The sequence below is a fragment of the Macaca nemestrina genome, chromosome 5, assembly GCF_043159975.1.
Source record: "Macaca nemestrina isolate mMacNem1 chromosome 5, mMacNem.hap1, whole genome shotgun sequence".
In the NCBI taxonomy this organism is placed as follows: domain Eukaryota; kingdom Metazoa; phylum Chordata; class Mammalia; order Primates; family Cercopithecidae; genus Macaca; species Macaca nemestrina.
This window is the reverse complement of record NC_092129.1, coordinates 40,215,061-40,233,878: the sequence shown is the minus strand read 5'-3', so window position 1 is coordinate 40,233,878 and position 18,818 is coordinate 40,215,061. Positions and strand designations below refer to the sequence as shown.

At 37.5% G+C, this 18,818-nt stretch overlaps 1 protein-coding gene across 28 annotated transcripts in view; it reads left to right on the top strand.

Moving 5' to 3' along the window:
- Nucleotides 1-18,818, top strand: part of LOC105465661 (Abelson helper integration site 1) — a 226,516-nt gene that overhangs the window by 30,442 nt on the left and 177,256 nt on the right. For all 28 annotated transcript variants that reach the window (XR_011623392.1, XR_011623395.1, XR_011623391.1 and 25 more), the window contains 5 exons: nucleotides 489-1,048; nucleotides 9,473-9,654; nucleotides 13,708-13,927; nucleotides 15,529-15,721; nucleotides 17,963-18,058. Coding sequence is in view for 11 of the 28 variants with exons in the window: in XM_071096488.1 (XP_070952589.1) it covers nucleotides 489-1,048; nucleotides 9,473-9,654; nucleotides 13,708-13,927; nucleotides 15,529-15,721; nucleotides 17,963-18,058 (1,251 nt within the window). In the remaining 17 variants the exon portion in view is untranslated. The remainder of the gene's footprint in view (nucleotides 1-488; nucleotides 1,049-9,472; nucleotides 9,655-13,707; nucleotides 13,928-15,528; nucleotides 15,722-17,962; nucleotides 18,059-18,818) is intronic.

Below are 18,818 nucleotides of genomic sequence, written 5' to 3'. Positions count from 1 at the left end.
ATAGATTTAGTGTAGGGTGATCTTAGAGCTGTAGACTTTTGGTTTTGCAGTGTAATCATGAAGCAAAATAAATGACCCATGTATATTTCCTATTGGGTTGCCTGAAATATCAATTCAATGGCTCTTTTAGCAATTTCTCAGGTATCTATTAATTATATTAGAGTATATATCATGAGAAAAATATGTATGAGGAAAATAGCATTTGAGATTTGAGCAATTAATTCACTTCTTAAAGGTCCTTAAGTACTTTTTTCCTATGTCAGTTAACTCATTTCATCTGAAGTTACATTCAGAGATTGCTTATCAAATTCTGGAAGCATAAATTATGAGAGTACTCAAATGCTCTAAAATAGTATCACTGTGTCCAGGTGAAAAACTAAATAATCCTCCCAATAATTCCACATTGTCAAACATTAATTATTAGGTTTTTCTTTATATAACTAATCTATGCATAACTGAAACTTTGTTATCATGTCTTCTTTTCCTAGCCTGACACTGTTAGAAGCAATCTTCCCCATACTGAAGAAACTACAAATGATGATGTAAGTGCTACTAACACTAACAACCTGAAGAAGACCATGAGAGTCGCTAAAAACAAATCGAGGAACACACAGTCAGCAACTGAAAATCCTAATGATGATGTTAGTGTAGAGGAAGACAAACAAGGAAAGCCAAATAAAAAGGTGGTAAAGACGGTGCCCCAGTTGACTACACAAGACATGAAACTGGAAACTCCTGAGAAGGAAGTTGATTCTACACACCAGAAAGCGCGTACAAAGCCACAGCCAGGCATTGATCATCAGAAAAGTGAGAAGGCAAATGAGGGAAGAGAAGAGAATGATTTAGAAGAGGACGAAGAACTGATGAAAGCATATCAGTGCCATGTAACTGAAGAAATGGCAAAGGAGATTAAGAAGAAAATAAGAAAAAAACTGAAAGAACAGTTGACTTACTTTCCCTCAGATACTTTATTCCATGACGACAAATCAATCAGTGAAAAAAGGAAAAAGAAAAAGAAAGTTCCAGTCTTCTCTAAAGCTGAAACAAGGTATTTTTACATTGCTAAATGTAAAATATCCTCTTAGAAAAACACTCTATTATTATCAGGGTTTGAATATTATCTGTGGTTTAACAAAGAAAATTCTTAGGCTTTTATTTGGAGACATTGCCACTAAGATAAGAACACCTAGCTTTTACTAACACCTTACTATGTACTAGGTGCTTTACGAGAATTAACTCATTTATTTCTTATGACAATCTTATGAGGAAAAGTAATATTCTTCCTATCTTGCTGATGAGGAAACTGAAGTACAGAACTAGTAAGAGGCTGAGCCAGAACCTTGTCTCTATCCTGAACTACTCACTTACATCTGCTTTCTTTTTTTTTTTTTTTTAATTAATTTATTATTATTATACTTTAAGTTGTAGGGTACATGTGCATAACGTGCAGGTTTGTTACATATGTATACTTGTGCCATGTTGGTGTGCTGCACCCATCAACTCGTCATTTACATCAGGTATAACTCCCAATGCAATCCCTCCCCCCTCCCCCCTCCCCATGATAGGCCCCGGTGTGTGATGTTCCCCTTCCCGAGTCCAAGTGATCTCATTGTTCAGTTCCCACCTATGAGTGAGAACATGCGGTGTTTGGTTTTCTGTTCTTGTGATAGTTTGCTAAGAATGATGGTTTCCAGCTGCATCCATGTCCCTACAAAGGACACAAACTCATCCTTTTTGATGGCTGCATAGTATTCCATGGTGTATATGTGCCACATTTTCTTAATCCAATCAGTCACCGATGGACATTTGGGTTGATTCCAAGTCTTTGCTATTGTGAATAGTGCTGCAATAAACATACGTGTGCATGTGTCTTTATAGCAGCATAATTTATAATCCTTTGGGTATATACCCAGTAATGGGATGGCTGGGTCTTATGGTACGTCTAGTTCTAGATCCTTGAGGAATCGCCATACTGTTTTCCATAATGGTTGAACTAGTTTACAATCCCACCAACAGTGTAAAAGTGTTCCTATATCTCCACATCCTCTCCAACACCTGTTGTTTCCTGACTTTTTAATGATCGCCATTCTAACTGGTGTGAGATGGTATCTCATTGTGGTTTTGATTTGCATTTCTCTGATGGCCAGTGATGATGAGCATTTTTTCATGTGTCTGTTGGCTGTATGAATGTCTTCTTTTGAGAAATGTCTGTTCATATCCTTTGCCCACTTTTTGATGGGGTTGCTTGTTTTTTTCTTGTAAATTTGTTTGAGTTCTTTGTAGGTTCTGGATATTAGCCCTTTGTCAGATGAGTAGATTGCAAAAATTTTCTCCCATTCTGTAGGTTGCCTGTTCACTCTGATGGTAGTTTCTTTTGCTGTGCAGAAGCTCTTTAGTTTAATGAGATCCCATTTGTCAATTTTGGCTTTTGCTGCCGTTGCTTTTGGTGTTTTAGACATGAAGTCTTTGCCCATGCCTATGTCCTGAATGGTACTACCTAGGTTTTCCTCTAGGATTTTTATGGTATTAGGTCTAACATTTAAGTCTCTAATCCATCTTGAATTAATTTTCGTATAAGGAGTAAGGAAAGGATCCAGTTTCAGCTTTCTACTTATGGCTAGCCAATTTTCCCAGCACCATTTATTAAATAGGGAATCCTTTCCCCATTTCTTGTTTCTCTCAGGTTTGTCAAAGATCAGATGGCTGTAGATGTGTGGTATTATTTCCGAGGACTCTGTTCTGTTCCATTGGTCTATATCTCTGTTTTGGTACCAGTACCATGCTGTTTTGGTTACTGTAGCCTTGTAGTATAGTTTGAAGTCAGGTAGCGTGATGCCTCCAGCTTTGTTCTTTTGACTTAGGATTGCCTTGGAGATGCGTGCTCTTTTTTGGTTCCATATGAACTTTAAAGCAGTTTTTTCCAATTCTGTGAAGAAACTCGTTGGTAGCTTGATGGGGATGGCATTGAATCTATAAATTACCTTGGGCAGTATGGCCATTTTCATGATATTGATTCTTCCTATCCATGAGCATGGTATGTTCTTCCATTTGTTTGTGTCCTCTTTGATTTCACTGAGCAGTGGTTTGTAGTTCTCCTTGAAGAGGTCCTTTACATCCCTTGTAAGTTGGATTCCTAGGTATTTGATTCTCTTTGAAGCAATTGTGAATGGAAGTTCATTCCTGATTTGGCTCTCTGTTTGTCTGTTACTGGTGTATAAGAATGCTTGTGATTTTTGCACATTAATTTTGTATCCTGAGACTTTGCTGAAGTTGCTTATCAGCTTAAGGAGATTTTGGGCTGAGACAATGGGGTTTTCTAAATATACAATCATGTCATCTGCAAAGAGGGACAATTTGACTTCTTCTTTTCCTAACTGAATACCCTTGATTTCTTTCTCCTGCCTAACTGCCCTAGCCAGAACTTCCAACACTATGTTGAATAGGAGTGGTGAGAGAGGGCATCCCTGTCTTGTGCCAGTTTTCAAAGGGAATTTTTCCAGTTTTTGCCCATTCAGTATGATATTGGCTGTGGGTTTGTCATAAATAGCTCTTATGATTTTGAGGTACGTTCCATCAATACCGAATTTATTGAGCGTTTTTAGCATGAAGGGCTGTTGAATTTTGTCAAAAGCCTTTTCTGCATCTATTGAGATAATCATGTGGTTCTTGTCTTTGGTTCTGTTTCTATGCTGGATTATGTTTATTGATTTGCGAATGTTGAACCAGCCTTGCATCCCAGGGATGAAGCCCACTTGATCATGGTGGATAAGCTTTTTGATGTGTTGCTGAATCTGGTTTGCCAGTATTTTATTGAGGATTTTTGCATCGATGTTCATCAGGGATATTGGTCTAAAATTCTCTTTTTTTGTTGTGTCTCTGCCAGGCTTTGGTATCAGGATGATGTTGGCCTCATAAAATGAGTTAGGGAGGATTCCCTCTTTTTCTATTGATTGGAATAGTTTCAGAAGGAATGGTACCAACTCCTCCTTGTACCTCTGGTAGAATTCAGCTGTGAATCCATCTGGTCCTGGACTTTTTTTGGTTGGTAGGCTATTAATTATTGCCTCAATTTCAGAGCCTGCTATTGGTCTATTCAGGGATTGAACTTCTTCCTGGTTTAGTCTTGGAAGAGTGTAAGTGTCCAGGAAATTATCCATTTCTTCTAGATTTTCCAGTTTATTTGCGTAGAGGTGTTTATAGTATTCTCTGATGGTAGTTTGTATTTCTGTGGGGTCGGTGGTGATATCCCCTTTATCATTTTTAATTGCGTCGATTTGATTCCTCTCTCTTTTCTTCTTTATTAGTCTTGCTAGTGGTCTGTCAATTTTGTTGATCTTTTCAAAAAACCAACTCCTGGATTCATTGATTTTTTGGAGAGTTTTTTGTGTCTCTATCTCCTTCAGTTCTGCTCTGATCTTCGTTATTTCTTGCCTTCTGCTAGCTTTCGAATGTGTTTGCTCTTGCTTCTCTAGTTCTTTTAATTGCGATGTTAGAGTGTCAATTTTAGATCTTTCCTGCTTTCTCTTGTGGGCATTCAGTGCTATAAATTTCCCTCTACACACTGCTTTAAATGTGTCCCAGAGATTCTGGTATGTTGTATCTTTGTTCTCATTGGTTTCAAAGAACATCTTTATTTCTGCCTTCATTTCGTTATGTACCCAGTAGTCATTCAAGAGCAGGTTGTTCAGTTTCCATGTAGTTGAGCGGTTTTCATTGAGTTTCTTAGTCCTGAGTTCTAGTTAGATTGCACTGTGGTCTGAGAGATAGTTTGTTATAATTTCTGTTCTTGTACATTTGCTGAGGAGTGCTTTACTTCCAATTACGTGGTCGATTTTGGAGTAAGTACGATGTGGTGCTGAGAAGAATGTATATTCTGTTGATTTGGGGTGGAGAGTTCTATAGATGTCTATTAGGTCTGCTTGCTGCAGAGATGAGTTCAATTCCTGGATATCCTTGTTAACTTTCTGTCTCGTTGATCTGTCTAATGTTGACAGTGGAGTGTTGAAGTCTCCCATTATTATTGTATGGGAGTCTAAGTCTCTTTGTAAGTCTCTAAGGACTTGCTTGATGAATCTGGGTGCTCCTGTATTGGGTGCATATATATTTAGGATAGTTAGCTCTTCCTGTTGAATTGATCCCTTTACCATTATGTAATGGCCTTCTTTGTCTCTTTTGATCTTTGATGGTTTAAAGTCTGTTTTATCAGAGACTAGTATTGCAACCCCCGCTTTTTTTTGTTCTCCATTTGCTTGGTAAATCTTCCTCCATCCCTTTATTTTGAGCCTATGTATGTCTCTGCGTGTGAGATGGGTCTCCTGAATACAGCAGACTGATGGGTCTTGACTCTTTATCCAGTTTGCCAGTCTGTGTCTTTTAATTGGAGCATTTAGTCCATTTACATTTAAGGTTAAGATTGTTATGTGTGAACTTGATCCTGCCATTATGATATTAACTGGTTATTTTGCTCGTTAGTTGATGCAGTTTCTTCCTAGCCTCGATGGTCTTTACATTTTGGCATGTTTTTGCAATGGCTGGTACCGGTTGTTCCTTTCCATGTTTAGTGCTTCCTTCAGAATCTCTTGTAAGGCAGGCCTAGTGGTGACAAAATCTCTAAGCATTTGCTTATCTGTAAAGGATTTTATTTCTCCTTCACTTATGAAACTTAGTTTGGCTGGATATGAAATTCTGGGTTTAAAATTCTTTTCTTTAAGAATGTTGAATATTGGCCCCCACTCTTCTGGCTTGGAGAGTTTCTGCCGAGAGATCTGCTGTTAGTCTGATGGGCTTCCCTTTGTGGGTAACCCGACCTTTCTCTCTGGCTGCCCTTAAGATTTTTTTCCTTCATTTCAACTTTGGTGAATCTGGCAATTATGTGTCTTGGAGTTGCTCTTCTCGAGGAGTATCTTTGTGGCGTTCTCTGTATTTCCTGGATTTGAATGTTGGCCTGCCCTACTAGGTTGGGGAAGTTCTCCTGGATGATATCCTGAAGAGTGTTTTCCAAGTTGGTTCCATTTTCCCCCTCACTTTCAGGCACCCCAATCAGACGTAGATTTGGTCTTTTTACATAATCCCATACTACTTGCAGGCTTTGTTCATTTCTTTTTCTTCTTTTTTCTTTTGGTTTCTCTTCTCGCTTCATTTCATTCATTTGATCCTCAATCGCAGATACTCTTTCTTCCAGTTGATCGAGTCGGTTACTGAAGCTTGTGCATTTGTCACGTATTTCTCGTGTCATGGTTTTCATCTCTTTCATTTCGTTTATGACCTTTTCTGCATTAATTACTCTAGCCATTAATTCTTCCACTTTTTTTTCAAGATTTTTAGTTTCTTTGCGCTGGGTACGTAATTCCTCCTTTAGCTCTGAGAAATTTGATGGACTGAAGCCTTCTTCTCTCATCTCATCAAAGTCATTCTCCGTCCAGCTTTGATCCGTTGCTGGCGATGAGCTGCGCTCCTTTGCCGGGGGAGATGCGCTCTTATTTTTTGAATTTCCAGCTTTTCTGCCCTGCTTTTTCCCCATCTTTGTGGTTTTATCTGCCTCTGGTCTTTGATGATGGTGATGTACTGATGGGGTTTTGGTGTAGGTGTCCTTCCTGTTTGATAGTTTTCCTTCTAACAGTCAGGACCCTCAGCTGTAGGTTTGTTGGAGATTGCTTGAGGTCCACTCCAGACCCTGTTTGCCTGGGTATCAGCAGCAGAGGCTGCAGAAGATAGAATATTTCTGAACAGCGAGTGTACCTGTCTGATTCTTGCTTTGGAAGCTTCCTCTCAGGGGTGTACTCCACCCTGTGAGGTGTGGGGTGTCAGACTGCCCCTAGTGGGGGATGTCTCCCAGTTAGGCTACTCAGGGGTCAGGGACCCACTTGAGCAGGGAGTCTGTCCCTTCTCAGATCTCAACCTCCGTGTTGGGAGATCCACTGCTCTCTTCAAAGCTGTCAGACAGAGTCGTTTGCATCTGCAGAGGTTTCGGCTGCGTTTGTTATTGCCCTGTCCCCAGAGGTGGAGTCTACAGAGACAGGCAGGTTTCCTTGAGCTGCTGTGAGCTCCACCCAGTTCGAGCTTCCCAGCAGCTTTGTTTACCTACTTAAGCCTCAGCAATGGCGGGTGCCCCTCCCCCAGCCTCGCTGCTGCCTTGCAGGTAGATCACAGACTACTGTGCTAGCAATGAGGGAGGCTCCGTGGGTGTGGGACCCTCCCGGCCAGGTGTGGGATATGATCTCCTGGTGTGCCTGTTTGCTTAAAGCGCAGTATTGGGGTGGGAGTTACCCGATTTTCCAGGTGTTGTGTGTCTCAGTTCCCCTGGCTAGGAAAAGGGATTCCCTTCCCCCTTGCGCTTCCCAGGTGAGGCAATGCCTCGCCCTGCTTCAGCTCTGGCTGGTCGGGCTGCAGCAGCTGACCAGCACCGATCGTCCGGCACTCCCCAGTGAGATGAACCCAGTACCTCAGTTGAAAATGCAGAAATCACCAGTCTTCTGTGTCGCTCGCGCTGGGAGTTGGAGACTGGAGCTGTTCCTATGCGGCCATCTTGCTCCGCCCCCCCATCTGCTTTCAAAGTAATAGCAACCTAATTACTTCCCCTTTTTTGAGTTACAAATACCTGTTTGGATATATAAATACAGCTTTTTTTTCTTACACGAATAACATTAGCTCATTGTAGAAAAACTATTCAAAGATAATCGCTATTGGCAATTTGTTATTCTAATCTTTTTCTCTATATGATGCTTATATATGTATGTACTTGTATATAGAGTATGAGTTTAAATGAACATATACATATACATATGTTCTCTACTTGGATAAAACAATAAGATAAAAATGCTTTTTAACTGCTATAATTAACTTTGTTCCCCCCTGCAGTTCTCCTCTAGAGAAACAGCTTGAAGTGGGAACATTCTATATGTGACTATTCCTTGGCATTCAGGATCAATTTCCCCTAAAACCCTCAGCCAAAAATAATTCCCCTCTTTTTAAAAGCTAGGTGACCAGTGATAATAAAGATATGGCAAACCAGGTTGCTGCAGGGACATGATAGTATGTATTATCTGTTGATGCATTAAAGAGATTATCCCATAATTTAGCAGCTTTTAGGATGACAAGCATTTATTGTCTCATAGTTTCTATGGGCCAGCAATCTGGGAGTGACTTTGCTGGGTGTCTTTGTCAATCACAGGTTGCAATCAGGATGTTAGCCAGGACTGAATTCACCTTAAGCCTTGACTTGGGGAGGATCTATCAAGTGACATAGCTGTTAGAAGGCCTTAGAAGATCCAGTGCTAAGCTCATTCATGTGGCTGTTGGTAGGCCTCAGGTCCTGACTGGCTTTGGGCCAGGTATACCAGTTCCTTGCCACGTGGACTTCCTCCGTGTGGTCTACTCATAATATGGCCACTTGCTTCCCCAGACCAAGGGCTCTGAGAAAGTGAGAGCAAGACAGAAGTCACAGTCTTTTTGGAACCTAATCTTATAAGTGGCATTCATTGCTTTTATCATATTCTGTCTGTTAGAAGTAAGTCATTAGGTCCAGCCCACACTGAAATATTTCTCTAGTCTTATTTTCCTCAGCCCATTTTTTTTGGAAAGGTGACTAAACATATTGGAAATTAATTTTTATTATTTAAATGCAGATTTTTTTTACTTGATACATTAAAATGTTAGTAGGTTGGTTTTTCTTTAAACTCAGTGTGCCTCTGGGTTGCTACTTCTTACCATTTACTAGTCGTGTGATATAGATTTTAATTTTAGTAATAGCCTTCTGAAAATGTAGTGACTCACCAACCACTAGAAAATATAAGGAATTAATTTTTACCTAGAAGTGTCAGCCTGAGCAATATGGTGAAACTCCATCTCTACAAGTACAAAAATCAGCCAGGTATGGTGGCATGTGCCTGTAGTCCCAGCTATTTGGGAGGCAGAAGTGGGAGGATTGCTGGAGCCTGGGAGGTTGAGGCGGCAGTGAGCTATGATTGTACCACTGCACTCTAACTTGGGTGACAGAGCGAGACCTAGTCGTAAAAAAAAAAAAAAAGAAAAGAAAAAAGAGAAATCAAAAGTTGTGCTTGTGAAGCCTCTTGAAGACTGAACAAACCTAGAATACATTTTATACTTTTAAATAAGGTAATTTAAAAATTGGTTGATCAGTCATTTACTTGGCAGCAGGGTGGGCGTGCTTCGATAAGTCCTATGTAAAGAGAGATCAATTGCTCATAAAATATTAATACAATTTCCTTTCCCCTGGGGTTTAGAGCTCAGTTTTAGTTGAATCATGTAACTCCTTGCGAAGTTACAACCTGTGATACCTATTTGACAGCTAACCATTTTAGTGTGTAGGAAAATATATGCATCTCAAGAAAAAATAGTAGTGATTTTAGGATTATCTTTGCTCCTATTTACTGTTCACTCTGTTGCATCATGAATAATAATAATTATTATAATAATATATCTGTAATGGCTGATACTTGGATTATATTTGTAGTACATTGACCATCTCTGGTGACACAGTTGAAGGTGAACAAAAGAAGGAATCTTCAGTTAGACCAGTTTCTTCAGATTCTCATCAAGAGGGTGAAATAAGCTCAATGGAACAAAACACAGAAGGCAGCATGCAAGATGAAACAAAACCTAAACCAAAAAAGCCAAAAAAGAAGGCTAAAGCAGGTTTGTTATACAAATTAAGTGAAAAATTGTGTACGTTGGTAGCAATAACTTGATTCTAGGAATTTTAGCCCTTAAAAACTAAAACTGATGGGTATACTTGAAGTTAATTCAATATAGAGTATGTGGTACTTGTTCTTGGATTCATCTAGATTAAAGTACACGTGTATTTGTAGCTGTTTGTCTTTGATGAGTTTGTATCACTTGTAAATATATTCAAGTTATGCATGTTTTTAAAAACAGCATTGTCTTTTTCTAACTGATTTGTAATGATAGTTTATATACTTCAATATGAGATTATTCTCAGATATATACATACATGCATATATATTGCAAATGTCTTCCTACTCTAGTTTATTTCTCTCTCATTGGTGTCTTTCGAAAAGCAGAAATTTTTGAATAGTCCAGTTTATCCGTTTTTTCCTTTGAAGGTAAGTGTTCTCTGTGATTTAAGAAATCTTTCCCAAGTTCTGAAGATGTTTCTCTAAAAGTTTTATTTTAAAAGTTTTACTGTTTCTGTTTTACTTTTCCCATTTATATATGCAGTTCATCTGAAATTGGTTTTTGTTTGTTAGGAAGCAGTGATCAAGATACGTTTTCTCGTGTAGATATATATTATAATTGACCCAGTACCATTTACTGAAGAGAGTGTCTTTTTGCCTCTGTGTGGCAGTGTCACTTTTCTCATAAATAACATGACTGTGTTTACGTGTGGATCAGTTTTTATAGTCTCTATTCTTTTACAGTAGACAGTCTGTACCAACACCACCATGTCTAAATACTGTAGCTTTTTAATAGGTCTTGCTATTTAGTATTGTACTCTAGCTTTTTCCTTCTTCATCTGCATTGCCTAAGCTATTCTTTACTTTGCATTTCTATATGGATTTTAGAAGAGCTTCTCAATTCTCCCTCTTCCTTCCTATACCCATCCTGTCTTGCAAGCTGTGATTTTGATCTGGACTGGGTGAATCTATAGAGATTCACAGTATAATAGCTCTCTAAAGAGACTTGACATTTTTACAAAGTATTGATTCTCAGTCTATGAATTTGGTATGCACTTCCATTTATTTGCATCTTATTTAACATATCCCAGTAATATACATTTCAGCAGAATCTCTCCTTAGATTTATTCCTAGGAGTTGATGTTTCTTAATGATATTGTAAATGGCATTTAAAAATTTTTTGATTTTGGCTGGGCGTGGTGGCTCACGCCTGTAATCCCAGCACTTTGGGAGGCTGAGGCGGGCGGATCACGAGGTCAGGCGATGAAGACCATCCTGCCTAACACGGTGAAACCCCGTCTCTACTAAAAATACAGAAAATTAGCCGGGCATGATGGCGGGCACCTGTAATCCCAACCACTCGGGAGGCTGAGGCAGGAGAATGTGTGAACTTGGGAGGCAGAGCTTGCAGTGAGCTGAGATCGCATCACTGCACTCCAGCCTGGGCGATAGAGCGAGATTCTGTCTCCAAAAAGAATTTTTTTTTGCTTTGTATTTGTTGCTGGTACATATGTGTAGAAATGTGTTTACATTTTTTTAACATTGTATCTATTGATTTGCTAAATTCACTTATTGCAAGAGTTTATTTATTTATTTGTTTTTGAGACAGGGTCTCGCCTGTCACTCAGGCTGGAGTGCAGTGGCGTGATCTCAGCTTATGGCAGCCTCCATTTCCCAGGCTCAAGCGATCCTCCCACTTCAGTCTTCCAAGTAGCTGGGACTACAGGCATGCACCACCATTCCCGGCTAATTTTTTTGTAGAGACAAGGTCTCACTACATATTCCAGGCTAGTCTCAAACTCCTGGGCGCAAGCAATTCGCCCGCCTCACCCTCCCAGATTACTGGGATTACAGGTGTGAGCCATCGTGGCCAACAGAGTTTATTGTTATATTGTTTTGATTTTTCTACATATACAATAATGTAATCTGTTAATAATGATAGTTTTATTGCTTCCTTTTCAGTCCTTATGCCTTATAATTTAGCTTGATACGGATCAAGATTTAGTTTCTTATCAGTCTTTTCACTTTTTTTAAAGCTTTTCTCAGCTATTTGATAGACTGTAGTTTTTGATCCAAATGTTCAAATTTTCATTTCTGTAGCATCTGAAAGGCTGTCCCATTTTTTCATTCATGGGATTGGCAATTTGTTTTCTCTCAAATTCTTGATCAGTCTTAGGATTTTAAGTTTATGAGTCTTTTCAAAAACCTTTGGCTTTGATTTTCTCTATTGTACATTTATGTATTAGTAGTTTTTTCTTGTAACTATATTATTTTCCTTTGTACTTATTCGGGTTTTATTTGCTACTTATTTCTAACTTTATAATTTGGATTTTTTAAGAAAAATTTCAGTCTTCTTTTATATGCATTTAAGACTAAATTTCCATCTAAGTACTACCTTACCTGCATCTCCAAAATTGTTAATATTGTGTCTTTTTATTATCATTTAACAGAAAATATTTTCTAATTTCGTTTTAATTGATCGTGCATTATTTAGAAGTATGTTGCTTAGTTTCAGGCAGCAGATGCTTTTCTAGTTATCTTTTATTGGTTTCTGTCTTCCATTGTTGTCAGATAACATTATGAATGATTTCAATCCTCTGAGTTTATTGAGGCATTTTTTAATGACCATTTTATGGTCAGATTTGGTAAATATTCCATGCTCACTTGAAAAGAATGCAGTTTCTAATGTTGAGTGCAGTGTCCTTTGAATGTCAGTTAGGTCAAGTTTAATTGTGCTCAGTTCTTCTTATTAGTTTTTTTGGTCTACTTATTCCGTCAGCTGTTGAGAGAGGTATTAACATTTCCACTCTGATTTTATTTTTCTTGTATCTCTTATCAAGTTATCAGTTTTATCATTATGCAGTGCCCTTCTTTATCTCTAATAATTCATAGCCCTAAATAATTTTTTAGCCCTAAAATACAATGGGAGTTTCAGTTTAGCCCTTCAGTGCTTTTCCACTTGCCATTTGCCACTTCAAAATTTGGCAAATTCTTTGAGCGGGAGACTGGCTATATGTTAGACATCCTTCAGGTATCCTCTATCTTTTTGTCACTCTCGCTGCCATGCATGCCGAAATCTCTGCTGGCTTCTCTGTCCCTCAGTAGCAACCTTCTGCCAGAAATCGCACCTGGATTATCAACCTAGATCTGTGACCAGAATTGGTAGATGACCCCAGGTGAAGAGTGGCTCTTGGTCCTCAGTGTAAATTGACCACACCCTCCAGGGCTTCATCTTTGCCTGTTTTGCTTTGGTCCCCTTCCCCTGGCAGATCCTGGTCTGCTAGCACCACAAGCCTGGGAGATTTCACTACCTCTCTAGCTTCTCTATAGCATCGGAATTCAGTTTTGTGAGAAAAACTGGTCATGTTTGAGGCTTCTCAAATCTCCAGTTTTATCGTTTTAGTCCTGTGGAATGATGAAAGTGTTGCTGATTTCTCATTCTCCTGGCAGTGACCTTCTGCTTAAGCCAAACTCTGATCTTCACTCACACCCTGAATCAGCAAATGTCCCCAGAGACAGAAACAGCTGCCAGTCCATCAGCTGACCTCTGACTGATTCTCCCTTTCTGGAATTTTGATCTGTCTAGTATACCTTGTTTCTGTACTTTCTGATGCCTTTAAAATTTAAAATAAGATACTCGTAATTTATTTGGCTCTTTCCAGTTGTTACCCAAAGTGTTTACCTGCTGCATCCTACTGCATCCTACCCAGAGGTAGAAATTCTAGCTGAGTCATGTATATTCCACTTAGAAAATACCTAGATATAGTTACTTTTCTGACTTTGACTCTCTTTTTTTTTTTTTCTTTTTGTATTTCTCCTACTTATTAGGAAAAATATAAACAAGGATTTCTCACCTTATTTTTAATGCATTAGCAAATGTAGTATTTTACTGTCAGACTATGGTTTGCTGTTACCTGGCTTTTTCTTTATTTCCTCTTGAAGTTCCTTTGTTAACAAAGTGAAATCATCATAGATCTTAAAGATTAGCTTATATGTAAATACAACTGTGGGAACAACTAATTATAACATTGATTTTTTTTTTCCATGCGTGTAGTCACAGATGATAACGAAGATGTTGATGGTGATGGCGTTCATGAAATAACAAGCCGAGATAGCCCAGTCTATCCTAAATGTTTGCTTGATGATGACCTTGTCCTGGGAGTTTATATTCACCGAACTGATAGACTTAAGTCAGATTTTATGATTTCTCACCCAATGGTAAAAATTCATGTGGTTGATGAGCATACTGGTCAACATGTCAAGAAAGATGATAGGTAACTTTTTTTAATTCCACAGCTAATTCTTGAAACTGAAACTGTCTGCAGTAGAAGTCTTTTTTCTGCCATTGGTAGTTGAAAGTCAGTGGGAATAGAGTTAGGATTTGTATTAGAGAATAGTCTACTAGTTGTAGGCGTTCTTCAATCATTAACATTGATCAGAATGTTGTAGAAGAAATGGAGAACATAGAATTCAGTAATTACTTCTTTTTTTGGTGGGGAGGGGATGGAGTCTTGCTTTGTTACCCAGACTGGAATGCAGTGGTGCAATCTTGGCTCACTGCAACCTCAGCCTCCCAGGTTCAAGCAATTCTCTTGCTTCAGCCTCCTGAGTAGCTGGGATTACAGGTGCCCGCCACCACACCTGGCTAATTTTTGTATTTTTAGTGGAGGCGGGGTTTGGCCAGGCTGATCTCGAACTCCTGACCTCAGGCAATCTGCCTGCCTCAGCCTCCCAAAGTGCTGGGATTACAGGCATGAGCCACCACGCCTGGCTCAGTGATTACTTTTAAGTGGAAGGGAATAATTCATTTTAAGTGGTAGAGAGCTTCTACCAGCTTACTAGACATAATTTATGACATAAAATTGCATTGCAAATATTTTATATTGCATTTGTAAATGCTTTAATTGTCCAACCTTATATTTTTCTTTTGAAAGTAATGTTATCTGGGCCTCAAGTAAGGTAGATGAATCTTTAATGTTTTTTCTAAGATTACTTCTATAGCTAATGCATGCTTAGCTATGAAATCCCAAATAAAAAGTACAATGAAATACATGTTTATACTAGAATTAAAAAAAAAAAAATTGTTTGAAAAGCCAGTGGGGAATGGAAACAGGAAGATTGTCCAAAAAAAACCCATTCACTTATTCATTTGCCTTAGGGCATGCAAAGAAAATATGACAGCTCAAGGGGTTTATAGTCTTGTGCCTTTTTTTTTTTTTATGTAAAATCAATTTTATGTCTTTTTTTTTTTTTTTTTAAGACAAGATCTCACTCTCTCTCTCACCGGCTGGAGTGCAGTGGCACAATCACAACTTACTACAGCCTCAACCTCCCTGGGCTCAGGTGATCCTCCCACCTCAGATTCCCAAGTAGCTGGGACTGCAGACATGTGCCACCATGCCCAGCTAACTTCTTTTCTATTTTTTGTAGAAACGAGGTTTCACCATGTTACCCGGGCTGGTCCCGAACTCCTTAGCTCAAGCAGTCCACCTGCCTCAACCTCTCAAAGTGCTGGGGTTACAGGCGTGAGCCACTGTGCCTGGCAATGTCTATTTTATTATAAACTCTTATAAAATTCTGAAGGAGTTTATCCCAGCATTGTATGGCAAAGGTATAATCATACTTCTCACTTTATATTTCTATAATAAAATAATCATGTGAAACTGATTGATAGTACACAAATGTAAGATGGACTGTTACTTTTTTAAGTCTTACAAAATTTGTAAGTTTCTAGATAGACAATCAAAATAATCTTTCCTTTTGTATTATTGTGGCAATTCATTGTTTCTGGTTGCCTCACCTTATACACTATATATTTTTTTCTCACCTCAAAATTATAAAAATTGCATTAATGGAAGTATTTTTTTTTGTACAGTGAACGACCTGTTTCATCTTACTATGAAAAAGAGAATGTGGATTATATTCTTCCTATTATGACCCAGCCATATGATTTTAAACAGTTAAAATCAAGACTTCCAGAGTGGGAAGAACAAATTATATTTAATGAAAATTTTCCCTATTTGCTTCGAGACTCTGATGAGAGTCCTAAAGTCATCCTGTTCTTTGAGGTATGAATTGAATGGAGCAATTCAAATTAAATGATAGTTAATATTTAATAGCACAGATGTAAGCTATTATTTTTAGTAGTCTAATAATGCAAAAAAAAGTAGTGTGAGAATTTAATCTCTAGGATTTAGTGTTTGTAGAATGCTGTGGAATACAAGTGAGACGCCCTTTTATAAGCAGTGATAGCATATTTGCTGAGTACTATTTGGCCTACTTTGTATCATTTAATAATTACAACAACCCTGTGACTGTTAACTGTACTGAAGTGATGAATCCACTCTATATGAATGTATTTCTCCATTTTTAACCCATTTCACAAAGCGTAAACTCATTTAACCGTATCAGACACCCTAAGAATATGTGTACCACCTGGATAAATAAATGTACACAGATCAGTTAATTAATGCAATTTCATATATAACCAAAAATGTTGTAGAACTTCTGATATGTAAAGGGTTAGTGGTGGGTCAGAGAAGTCAGTGAAAGCTTTATGGAATAGATGGCTTTTGAGCTGACTAGTTATTATATAATTTTCTTAAAAATGAGAAGTTTGGAGTAAAAGTGATTTCTCCAAAGTTACTCAAATTTTAAGTGTAAAAAAATATGTTTGGAGATAGTTTGAACCTAGAATACCACATTTCTTTTCTCTATCATGTGTTCTGTCTCCATAAGCAAAGGAAAGTAGAGAAAGCCCCCCTTCCAGTGTAAGCTAGATGGAGAAGTTTAGCGTGGGAACAGCAAGTAACTTGGCATAACCAGTGCTGAAGATTCATTTTTTAGAATTACTTGATTTATGATCCTTCACTTTCAGGTTGTCTGTATTTATGACACAAATATTCCAATATTTACATTTGTGATTATGTTGTGTGTGATTTACATAAAGCTGTTATTGTTGAAAAATGGGTATAATTTTTATCTTAAGGAATTTTTTCTTTGTCTTCAAAATTTGTCATTTGTTATAATTTTCAGATAGATTGTTGTATTATAAACACTTTTGGTTGCTTCTTAAGTTTTCATATAGTATGTTATTGCCTATGCAACTACTTTTTGATCTCAGTTTTTTAAGTGTTTATTGAGGACAACTTGATAATGTCTGTCAAAAGTCTTTAAAACCATTATTTTACTCCTAAGTCTTTATCTTAAGGAAAAAATGACAAGTCCATGAAGATGTGTGTGCAAGATATTTATTTCAACATTGTTTATAATGGCAAAAATTTTAGGGAGATAAAATAACCTAAATTTAGATCAGTAAGAGATATGGTTAAATAAGTTATAATTTTTGTTAAATTTATGGTATTTGTGACGGAAGAATAGTAGGCAGTCATTAACATTATGGTATTCATGTGTATGTATTGACATGAAGAGATACTCACTACATGTTATATGAAAATAATTTGTGAAATAGCATTATTAGATTTGTAGTTCCATACATATGTTTAGGAATGCACAGAAAAAGATTTAGCCACCATTAACATGGTGGCCATCTATGGGTCTGGATTACAAGTTGTTTTTACTTTGCATATATATATTTTTTATATTATGTTTTCACTGAGCATGTATTATATCTTAAAAAAGATTTAGGTATCCAAAAAACACAGATGAATGGAGTCTGTATCGTTTCTCAAGCAGTATTTTTTCTATAAAAGTCTCATTTTCGCAGCTGAGCTTTTAATAAGCACCAGTAAGTTTGAAGTGATAGCCTCTTATAAGTACCTAGAATACAATCTCTGTGGCAGGTTGGTTGCAAATCCATGAGCTTTAATGGCCAGATAGGAAAGAGGAATGGAAGAAATCCTCTAGAGAAGCCTAATTATAACATATATCCAAAGAGAAAAACCTCAACTTCAGGAAGGTGATCCAAGACAAAGACCCAGAAATAGAGTCGTGAGTTTTTTAAACAATCCCTTTGAAGTCTGCTCTGATACATAAAAAACAATGAAAGCTTAAGAATTCTATGCCTAGTGTATTTGTACCTAGGTTATATTTGAGGTGATTAACACTTTGCCTTGGATTTGAAATAAATCTTAGTATTTATGAATGAAAGATAAAGTAGTCAGAAAATGGACCCTCCCTAATTGAATGAGTTAACTTTAAGGTGAATGAAATGAGATAAAAATGTTTTTACTCCCTGTAAAGATCAATGTTTTTAAGTACTATACAAATGATTTTTAAAATTTTTAATAATATACCGTTAGAAAATACTAAATTTTAGGTAGCCTAGTCTTCTGTGAATTTATTTGCAGATTCTTGATTTCTTAAGCATGGATGAAATTAAGAATAATTCTGAGGTTCAAAACCAAGAATGTGGCTTTCGGAAAATTGCCTGGGCATTTCTTAAGGTATGTTTTTCACCATTTTAAACACTTTTAAAATAGTCTTCAAATGTAGTTGGCTGCTTTCTCCCATGTCAGTTTGGTTTCATATAAGGAATTAGAATCTAAGGTAAGGTTATAAGAATGAAGAGTTATTAATTCAAGCTCAGGTTATGCTCATTCAGATTCTTAAATATTTATAAATTTTTGTGCGCCAGTTACAGTATGTGACAGTTACACTATTTGGTTCTGAGGATGTAGCATTAAAAAAGACACAAACAGCCATGCCATTTATTCAATTCAATAAATATTTATTAAGACTTTTCTATGTGCCAGCTACTGTACTTGTCAGTGGACAAAGATGACAAATCCTTGAACTCCTGGACTTCCAGCAACATAAACATAAAACAGTTGACTTCACGATTTGTCATTTAATTATAAATTTTTATAAGTATCGTAAAGAGGTATGGGATGGATGATGAACTGTGGGATCAGGGAAAGGATTCCTGAGGAAGAGACACACTGTCACCGGTGGGGAAGAGATGGGCCATGGTAGAGGGTACATTATATGCAAAAACCCTGATATTTGAAGGAGCAGGGTTAATTCAGAAAATCAAAAAAAGGCCACCAGGATTGGAGGACAGAGACTAAGGGTGCATGAAGAGGTTGCTAAGGTCAATGGGATGTTAATTATGATGAGGTCTTCTCAGGTATTATAGCTAGAGGAAGCCATTATAGAATTTAAAGAGCAATGGGAAGCCACTATAGGATTTTAAACAAAACAATA